Source organism: Cibotium barometz, chromosome 25 (genome assembly GCF_041138505.1).
Source record: "Cibotium barometz isolate CiBa-2024 chromosome 25, ASM4113850v1, whole genome shotgun sequence".
NCBI classification, from domain to species: Eukaryota; Viridiplantae; Streptophyta; class Polypodiopsida; order Cyatheales; family Cibotiaceae; genus Cibotium; species Cibotium barometz.
The window spans coordinates 30,409,914-30,420,723 of NC_141070.1; the positions used below are offsets into that span (position 1 = coordinate 30,409,914).

At 38.5% G+C, this 10,810-nt stretch overlaps 1 protein-coding gene across 2 annotated transcripts in view; it reads left to right on the plus strand.

The window, feature by feature from the left end:
- Nucleotides 1-3,055, plus strand: part of LOC147624453 (mitochondrial metalloendopeptidase OMA1-like) — a 38,939-nt gene extending 35,884 nt beyond the window's left edge. For both annotated transcript variants that reach the window (XM_086819443.1, XM_086819442.1), the window contains exon 4: nucleotides 2,691-3,055. In XM_086819443.1, coding sequence (XP_086675569.1) covers nucleotides 2,691-2,943 — 253 coding nt within the window. In that variant the 3' untranslated portion in view covers nucleotides 2,944-3,055. The remainder of the gene's footprint in view (nucleotides 1-2,690) is intronic.
- The last annotated feature ends 7,755 nt before the right edge of the window (nucleotides 3,056-10,810 follow it).

Here is a 10,810-nt window from a genome sequence, read left to right on the forward strand (position 1 = left end):
CGGTTCAACACATAGTTGGCGCACATGACCGCTTCAAGCCAAAATCTGGATGGAAAATCGTTGCTTTTAAGCATACATTTCGCAATTTCCGTAAGTGTACGATTACGGCACTTAGCCACACCATTCTCTTGTGGTGTATAAAGACTAGTCACTCATGAGAAATACGACGTGTTTGCATAAAAGCTGTAAACTCATGTGACAAATATTCCCCCCTGGATTTGTACGCAATGTCACGAGCTTATGGCTGCAAGCATTTTCAGCCATAGGGAGAAACTGATGGAAAGCTAAAAATGCATCTGATTTAGCTTTCAAACCATACACCCAACAAAAACAAGTGTAATCGTCAATGAAAGTCATAAAGTACAGATGTCGTGCAAAAGTGGATGCCCTCATAGGGCCACATAAATCACTATGTACGAGTTGCAAAGGCTAAGTAGCTCGCACAGTGCCATCCTTTGGAAAGGATTAACGATGCATCTTTCTCAATATACATCCCTCGCATACATGCTTGTGTGGGAGCTGCATAGGTGGCAGCTCATGAACCATAGACTGACGTTGTAAACGCATAAGAGAAGGGAAATTAAGGTGACCAAACCGAGCATGCCATAGTTCAGTGTCATGCATAACCTGTGATGTGGAAGCAACCATGGCATCATCATGAGAATCACTACTGCTGTCATACATGTCAAGCATGTAAAGGTCATTGTGCAGTGTACCAGAGAGCATAAGCGCATCAGAATCTATTTTGTCATAAATGGAGCAGCAATGATTAGACAATTGGATTTTGAGACCAACTTTCGCAAGTGCTTAGATAGAAATAAGATTCTTGCGAATTCCAGGTACATACAAAGTATCTACAAGAGTAAACATGTCCCCACTACATGACTTTGGGCCGGTACCACTTGCAACATTTTGGGCCGATTCAGTTAGCTCCTGACTAGAGTTGTATACTCTATGTACACCAAAAGTGTGATCGAGGCACCAACAACTTTGTAGCACAAAGTTAGCAAAGGACTGCTGGCAAGAACTGTTCCTGAGAGTTTGTAGCACAAAGTTAGCAAATGACTGTTGGCAAGAACTGTTCCTGAGAGCTACACTGTGCAATGAATTCATGCTATGGTTGTCTTTGGTGGGACTCATTACAATTCAGCTTTTTTTTTCATTGTATCAACTTTGACCTTTACGTTAGGATAGAATTGGATTGGCTTATAGGGAATCTGTGATGCCAGTAGTAGGAATCCACTCGAGGAGTTCCATTCTAGTTTAGGCTAGGGCTAGTGGATGCTATGGTGGAATATAAGAATTAGACGTTACACTTAATAGTTGATTCTCCCACTTAGATTCACGAAGATATGAATCTAATAGAAGGGGGAATAATGTGTCATCCCTAACTAGGCTTAGGACCAGTGTTAGTGAGATGTTTGAATAACTGAGGTTAACGGGATGTGCAAACTGAGGGTTAGAGCTAGGGCTTAGCTGAACATAGGAACTAATGGGATCGGCCCATGAGGGTAAGGGCTAGCAAGGATGAGGTCTCGATTGGCCTAGGGTCAGTCTTAAGCTAATTAGGAGCTAATAATGGCAAAAAGCTCATTGATGGAGGAGTATGCTAATTATAGCCTGGTTACTAGTATATGAGTGTGCCTTGGGTTCACTTATGAGAAAGGAGGCATCCTCGTGTGGTAGCGACATCTACCAGGATGAGGTGGATCTCGTGGCCAAGAGTAGCAGCAAGCAAGTGGATGATTTGGTGGTATAGGACGCCAATGAGTGTTGTTAGGTCATAGTTGACTCACGGCCTTCTGGACTTGAGGCTCTGGAATGGGACCTGTGGCTGGGAGGAGAGTTGCTAACCGAATTCTATCGCGATTGTCCTCAGTAGGACTCGACACGCGTTACTTCAACCTTGATAGGGCTTCCATGTATGTGGACCTAAAAGAGTAGAAGATTCCAAGGGATGTAAGCAATGATGTAGATTAAGTGATGTCGTGGGTTGACCACTTCTGGTGTGACTAGCATGCATAAGGATTGGAGTTAATGAGGGCTAGTAGGAAGAATAAGGCCAAGGGCCTAATATATGCATTGTACTTCTTATAATTGACTCTCATATATTGCAATTTGTATGTTGTTGCTATCTTAATAAAGCATGGAGTTGATTCTATGCTTTGATCCTCCTTAGATCCAAGTTTTAGTCCTTTGGCCAGGCTGGACTAAACCTACCTTTAAGCTTCCTAAACTGTCCCAAACATGTCCATTTCTGCCCAATGCTGATTTGCTACCAATTAATTCCTAACAGAAGTGTCTCACATTGCCAACACGGGTCTTCAGTTTCCATCTCGTTCATAGCCTGCCCCTCCTCATAGGCCTTTTACTTTTTGAACACTGATTGACCTTCAGAACTGCTAACCGTATGCAAACCCGAATCATCTATGATTATTCAATAACGGTGTCCCTTCTTAAATGAAGACTGCTAACGGTCTGCTAACCCTAAAACTCTGATCGAGGAGTCTCTTCAATCCCAGTACATGTCTTTGCTTACTAAGTCTAATTTGTGTCTCTCTATATATTGCCCTTTTTGTGGACGTTGGATTGAGGTGGAAATTTTTTGAAGGGTTACGATACGTTGAAGTCTAATTCTTAATTCAATAAAGACTTGGAATACAAACTGAGTTGTTCAATGTATACTTCAGGCAGGAGCTTGAAGCAGACCATATAGGATTGCTTCTGATGGCAGCTGCAGGTTACGATCCCCGGATTGCGCCACATCTGTATGAAAAACTAGGAGAGCTTGGTGGATCCTCTGCTGAGTTGCTTCAATACGTGACGACACATCCATCGGGTAAAAAACGAGGTGAGAGGCTAAGGAATACTGGCACAATGGAGAAAGCTTTTAAAATTTACTTAGAAAGGGCTGGAGGCAAAGCCATTGAAGGTTTCTTATGAGCTTTGCAGGAAGGCCTTCACAAGCTGGGGGTACTTGCTTGCAATTTTTAAATGAACTTATGTAAAAAGAAAGAATTGTACAGAAGTTCTTGCAATAAAAGAATTTTGCCAACACAATCTTTATCTGTCGTGTGGAGAAATGTTTAAATGCTAGGTTACATTTTAGTGTGGGAAAAAGTCAATCGCTAGGTAAGTACGAAACATTAACCAATAGTTGTAATTGGAAATAGTGTCCCCTTATTTATCTTTGCATTTGAAAGCCACGGTTATGTCAATTTCAAATGGAGTAATTCTCAAGGCACAGATTCATGGTGATTTACAATGCTTTAGCACTGCTACTTCCATGGCCATTGTACCCAATGATGTGCAGTAGCATACTCGGTCGTGGTTATACATTGAATCCTGTGATTGGTCAGTGGAGAAGGGCCCATGGATGATGAATTTTCATGTTTTCTCCTTTACCATTATGGTTCTCCAACTATTGAAGGAATAAATGAATGTTTTTCTGGTCTCATATGCCATTTTGGCCTTTCACAGGTGCTAAAAGCTCTCCCCTCACCACTGTAAATATGTCCACCTGCCAAAGAGAGAACACTAATTGGCTGTTTCTTCTCTAAGCTATCTCATAGAGACGAACAAATTGGATCCGCCCAAGCAAAGGTCTTGCACATGCTTCACTCAAATTACACCCACAGGAATGTCATCATGCATGAAGCAGGCACGACCAGCAACATCAAATCACCAAAATTCACCACAACTAACTCACGATGCCCACCATCATTGGAATTATAACTTTCTCCATTTGAAGCAACAAATCTAAGGTACCCTATTTGGCTCGACTTGAATCTATAGCTCACAACCACACACATGCATGTTTTAAACAAGTATAAGAAACAAATAGAGATACTATGAAACACACCTCAACCCAAGCATAGGCGCAAAGAGCTCAAAGCCACTTGAAGCACATCATCATGTTTTGAGTCATGTTGCTCGTTTGTCTACCTTTGCCTTCTATGATTAAACTTTTGTATAAGTTGAACTTTGGGCACTAAATTCGGAGTAGATTTAAAACCCCACTAATGTCATTGAAAGTTTCCCTCAAGTGTTTTTTAACACTAGTTTTAGACACACGAACTTCGTGTAGAACTTCTTGTCATTGTCATGTGTGTGTGCATCCACTCGTTGAAGTATAATCCTGTTGGGTTTTCACCAAAGTCGCGAATAAAATGAATAGACCTGTACTTTCTTCAATCCAAGGCATAAGAAAGAGGTCAAGTCAAGCTTATGTATAATTTTGTCATTGAAGAAGATAAGAAAAGTCATAAGCTTTATTGTTCGGAATGGATCCTTTCCCTTTGCAACCAAGGCTTACATTGGTGATATGTTGAAGCAAGACTTGGCTTTGTAAAATACTATTTGTGTGAGCTCCCCTTTCAAACCATTTGGGGTATCCTCAAAACTTGGGTACTAGTTGAGACAAGAAGCGTAGAACTAGTTAGGCCTAGTTAGCAACGTTCTTAAGACTATTTTTATTAAACCTTACACAAATCCTTTTGACCATAAGTTCAAGAGGAAATGATAATTTTTAACAAGCATATTCTTCATGCTTTCATTGGAATATAACTAAAACTTGACAATTTTGAGAAGGTTTTCTTCCTTCTCCCACCATTTTGAGAAGGAATTTTCAAAACTTGAACATGCCTTACCTATCTTTTCCCAAACCTTTCTAGTTAGAGGTGCAATTACCAAACAATGACTTTTGGTAAGCCTAACACATACCAAATAGGAAATTTACATTTTAAAAGCCGACGACTATTTTGTGAACATGTCAAATGTAGACCTAGAACTAGAAACATGGATTCCATAGAGTAATAGCTTACTATTTAGAGCCTAGCATTGTCAATGGGGAGGTACTGGGTTCAAAACTAGAAACGACACTTGCTCCCTTATAAGACACAAATCACATGCTAGTGTGTTAGGCATGTAGATGTCATGGTGGTGGTTTCCATACACAAATCACATGCTAGTGTGTTAGGCATGTAGATGTCATGGTGGTGGTTTCCATACACAAACACTGAAACTTCTCCACCTCCATTGGCATTTGTGTGGCAACATATGCATGCAATCTAGCTCATCCATCATTGTCTCTCATACGGAACACTATTTTCCATAGACATCAAAGATCACACTAAACAACTACATAGATTTTTCACTCTAATCAACCAAGCAACTCATTGTGGGGTTTATCTTGTGGCTTGTCCAATGCCTTGACTATTGATTAAACATTTGAACAACATAGGGTGGTATAAGAAACAATGACATCACATGTAGATAGACCTATTGGAGGCCTAAGTTAGGACACTTAGACATATATATATGCTAGTCCATTTTATGGAGTTAACAACTATTAATATCAACAAACAAAGATGGACACAACAACACAATGACAACTCAAGATATGAAGTGGTAGCGTCCATTTCAACCACTTAGACGGGCGCCCTTAAATGTCTTCGGAATGCTTCCAGCGATTCTCAATCCAAGAGCGTGTAACAACAAGCTACTATGTACCCATGTGAATGTAGTTCATGCATGTATTTATGCTAATATAATTATATTTGTATAAGGTCACTTATGAGCCAACATTAGACATTGGGCACCTCAATTGGCCACACTTTGAGTGTGTGTGAACACATAAGGCCTCGTATGTAAGTCTACTTTTCTCATAATATAAACACTCTCATTGTACAATTTAGTCTTGATCTTGCTACCTAAACCTCTTGCTAATCATCTTTCTATTGCATGCTAGTTCACACACCACTCATTTGATCCACAACACCTCTAACCCAATCACTCGACAATGCAAAATCCATCAAGCTACTGAGGCTACCTATCTCTATTGCAAATGGTGGGCACAACCCTATAAAAGTTCGCTACCATGCCTCCAACAATCTAAAAATCGTGACTCCCCAAGAAAAGTTATATCAAGTAAATGTCGAAGTAGCAAAGAGAGGCGACGAAAGCAATTGAGTTGGAGAAGTCTTTGTGCTATTCTCTAGAAGTGTACAGACATGGGCACACCTTCTGCCCATTGTTGTCTATGCATGTCACTCGCATATTTCACTACAAGAATCATAAATTTTCAACCTAACTAATCTCGTCAATCCCAACTATCCAAGTACATTTCTTGATGAGGAGACCATGGCTGGCACAAGTCTAGTCCATGGTACGATCGAGTTTCTAGAGCTATAGATATCTTCAATGAGCTCTCATGCATGTTTCCTCTGCTTCATCTCCAATTCATCCCCAACACCTCGCCCTAGCCAACACTTTTCCATGAAGGTGCCTTACTTCTCTACATCACATTGTGAGATTGGGGCATACTCTCATGTCATGCCATGAAGCTCCAGACCTCCATCTGCCCATGCAAATCATTGCATAGTGGTCTCCAATTCATCCCCAACACCTCGCCCTAGCCAACACTTTTCCATGAAGGTGCCTTACTTCTCTACATCACATTGTGAGATTGGGGCATACTCTCATGTCATGCCATGAAACTCCAGACCTCCATCTGCCCATGCAAATCATTGCATTGTGGTCTTAGCACTCCTTTCATAAATCGCAGGTATGGTTTGAGATTTATACCAATTTTGACTAGTTTGGTCTACATGTTCAATAAAGCAAGCTATTTTTCTTGAAGTCGACATCTTTGTAAAAATGGACACACTACTTTGAGATTTATACCTATTTTGAGTAGTTTGGCCTACACGTTCAGTAAAACAAGCTATTTTTGTTGAAATCGGCATCTTTGTAAAAGTGCACACTGTTTTGAGCCCCACAAGTAATATGATTAAAATACACCAAGAGAAAGCGTGGGCTTACTCTTGTGTGAACCCGATCTTATGTTATGCCATGTCAATTATTATTTTATAATTTATTTACCAGTCATTTTCTTCCAATAGGGTTATCAAAGCCAAGATTATTTATAAAGCTTGAAGTCGATGAAGAAATGGGAAGAACTAGAAGATAGAGAGGTGAAGGAAGCCAAGGAAAAGGTAAATTTTCAATTGCAATTGAAGAGGGAATTCTAAGGTTCAAAAGAAAGCTTACTATGACCCGCCGCCGTTGGACAACCAATTTCCACAATTATTTTAGTCACAAGGGAAATATAGATAGAAAAAACCACCCAAACCCAAAAATGGTTTTTTGGAATTTTTAACTTTCTTCAAATCAAAGAGCACGAATGTGATTTTTCCAACCCAAAGGCTCCAAAACCACTATTTTCAAGGCTTGCTATTGAATTTCATCTCCCTTCCTCTCTCAACGACATGCACGACCACATTTTCTTTTCCCTAAGTTACTTCTCTAGATCGCTATTATGCAGGCAATGAGTGGCTTCTCTTTTACCCTTTAAGCTTTCAAACCTTAAAGCTTTCATAAGCTTTCAAAAGCTTATCTTAAAGCTCTCATGTATAAGTTATAAACATTTTTTTAAATAAAATCCCACTCCATAGCATATCTTAGCTCGTGCAAATGATTTTTCCTTGCCCGTAAATTTCAACAATTTACAAAGCACTATTTGGTCCCAAAATCTATATTTTTACAAGTGCCCTAAAAATTAACCCAAAATTAAAAAAAACTTTTAAAATTTCCTCAAAAAATTTTAGAGCTTTTATCAATAGTTGGGACAAAAAAAATTGCCACTTAACGAAGTCGTATCAAACCTCTTTATTTTAAAGTAATGGATTCGAGTATTGATTTCAATCAAGCCACGAACGACGACACTACCAATGAAGCTGCTCATGTTCGAGATGGTAGATTTTCTACTTTTCCACTTCCACAACCGACCTTTAAAAATTGAATTCAACTTCTCGAGCAACTACTCCAAGATGAGCAACAAAAATGCCTCGCCTTCGAGTACCGTCTTGTTGGTACTGACGTTTCCAATTCTTCTTCTGAAGACGCATGCATCACCAAGATCATCAAGGCTACTTTCAATGCTTGACAAACCAAACAAGACAATAATATCACGTCTTGACAAACCAAACAAGACAATAATATCACGTCATATTTTTTCTCTTATCAAATTTGATGGCAAAAAGGATGCTTGTCTTGTGCTTTCATGGTTAATTCAACTAGATAATTACTTTTGTGAAGAGACTTTTTCAGAATAGGGGATAAGATTAAATGTGTTGTCAACCATATGGTAGATCACAGATCATTTACGGTAGGATGTTCGTCTCATAAATAGCCATGACAAAGCTACTACTTAAGAGGATTTCAATGCAAAGTGAAGGTTAGCATTTTACCACAGTTTGTCCTCAAAGCTCGTTGTGGTGCATGGGACACTTTCACAATGTCCAACCCCGAGATGATACCCCAATATAGTGTAAAGCTTTAGCAAACTCTACTTATACTCCTGATGCTTGAAGAAGTTTTTTAAGATACGATTCAATGTGGTTATGAATCTAGTCTCAAAGAAACTCTTCAAGTAAAGATAAACATATTCAAACCTACTTCACTGATGATGCTATTCCTTTAGCTCATGATGCGAAACGCAAAAGAAATTTACACAAGCCTACTCATCAATTTATTACTTCTCTTTCAAATAATCAAAAAACCTAGGGCTTCAACAATAACCGACAATCTTTTCCTCGTCATTATGGTGCTCTTATTGGGTCACCTTCCTTTAATGGTTTTAATGCAAATAAAAAGTCATGGGTAGCGGCTAGTAATACGCACACTAATTTTAATTAAAATGTAAAGACTATTAATGTATTAAAGCACTATAACTCAACCAAGAAGCCTCACCCTATGTGCTACAAGTGCAACCAACCAGGTCACTTTGCTACTCGATGTTGGAAGACCTCTAAACAACCAATTACTTGCCTTCAAAACATCGAGGAGGTGTTTGACGAAGATGGTGCATATGCTCCACATTAGTTTGAAGATATGCTAAATAATCATGGTTATCCCGACCAAAGCGATGTGCCAGGTAACCCTATTTTAACTTATTCATTTCTTAAAAAGAAGGGTAAAATTAATGGTCATGTTATTATTGTGTTGCATGATGATAGACTCAACAAGCTTTTCAAGATCAATTTAGAGATTCTTTTACAAATGACCTACCGAGACCATACATCTCACCCCAAAGATCATACTATTCAGATTCTCCTTGCTAGTCAACTGCCTCATAGAGTCCTTTATAGACAAAATCAAGTCCAACAAAAAGATATTCAATGATAAATTGAAGAGCTCTTATATTGTACCCTTATACGACCTAGTAGTTGGTATTTGAGTACTATTAGTCCAAAATTGAAGAGCTCTTATATTGTACCCTTATACGACCTAATAGTTGGTATTTGAGTACTATTAGTCCAAAATAAGAATTAAACCTATCACATGTGCATTGACTATAAAGTATTGAATAATATAACTATTAAAAACATGTATCGTATTCCTCATGTTGATGATTTGTTAGATAAGCTTCATGGTGCATGTGTGTGTAGTAAGATTGATTCAAAATCTGGATATGATCAAGCTCGTATGTATACTTCTGATGTTTATAAGATTGCATTTCACGCTTAAACAAGTCACTATGAATATCTTGTTATGCCTTTTGGTCTTACCAATGCACCTACCACATTTAGTAAAATGATGAAGCACATTTTCTTGAAACACTAACATTTTGTTATCGTATTCTTTGATGACATTCGTGTTATTCAAAATGGAAAAGGCCAATAACATTTAACGTTTACCTTCAAACTTTTGAAAGAAAAACCACTCATTAATCCTAAGAAAAGCTCTTACTTTATATATATATATATATATATATTTAGGTCACATTGTCTAAGGTGATGGCATTAGTGTTGGCCCAACGAAAGGATCTGCCTCCGACATGGTGCAAGAGTCTCCCCAGTCTCCTCACCCATTGTCCACTCACCCAAAGGGTGTTGGAGGGATGAGAGGAGTCTCATGCTAATTAGTATATGTATAACATATTTTTTTCAGCATTGGTAGGCTCACCTTAGCGCAACATGGACCCCAGCATGAACTCAACCCATTGGCAACCACCACAATGCTTCTTAGCTCCAAGCGATAGCAAACAGTGAAGACCAACATAAGCCATCCTAGCACTATGATACCAAACGAAAGGATCTACCTCAAACATGGCGGTGGTGGGAGAGCCCCCCCATCACCTCATCCCATTGCCCACTCACCCAAAGGGTGTTAGAGAGATGAGGGGATGAAGGCTAATTATTTTTTCCAAGCACAGAGTTAACATGTACGATACAACTCAGCCATGTCTCAACATGAGGCTACAATATTCCAATAATAAAGGTAGACCCCAAAAAGTTCAAACTATTGAGACTTCGCCTACTAAGCTTCATTTCTTTCTAGGTCTTTGCAATTTCTATAAAAAGTATATTCTGAACTTTTTCTTTGATTGCTTTATCTTTAACTATACTCCTTCCAAAACAAACTATTTTTCATTGGGGTTGCATAAACCTACTTGCATCAATTATAGAGGTATAATCACTACTTTGTAAAAGTTATAGATCATTTTTAGTAATCTAATGTAAAGAACAAAGTTTTCAAATTTATTTCCAAATGTCTTGTTTGTTAATGAGTTAAGCGACATCATAAGAAACATGGCTTACTCATGCCATTGTCTATACCTAATGAATCTTCAAAAGAAATTTCTATGGATTTTATTACTAGTTTAAATGACCTTCTTTAGAGTATTGTTGATAGATTTACTAAGCAAACATAATTTTTATTGACGCAAAAAGACATTGTCTACTTAACAAGGTGGACATCTATGTTTTACACATGATGATTTGTCTAAAGTTTTTTGTATTTGATCATG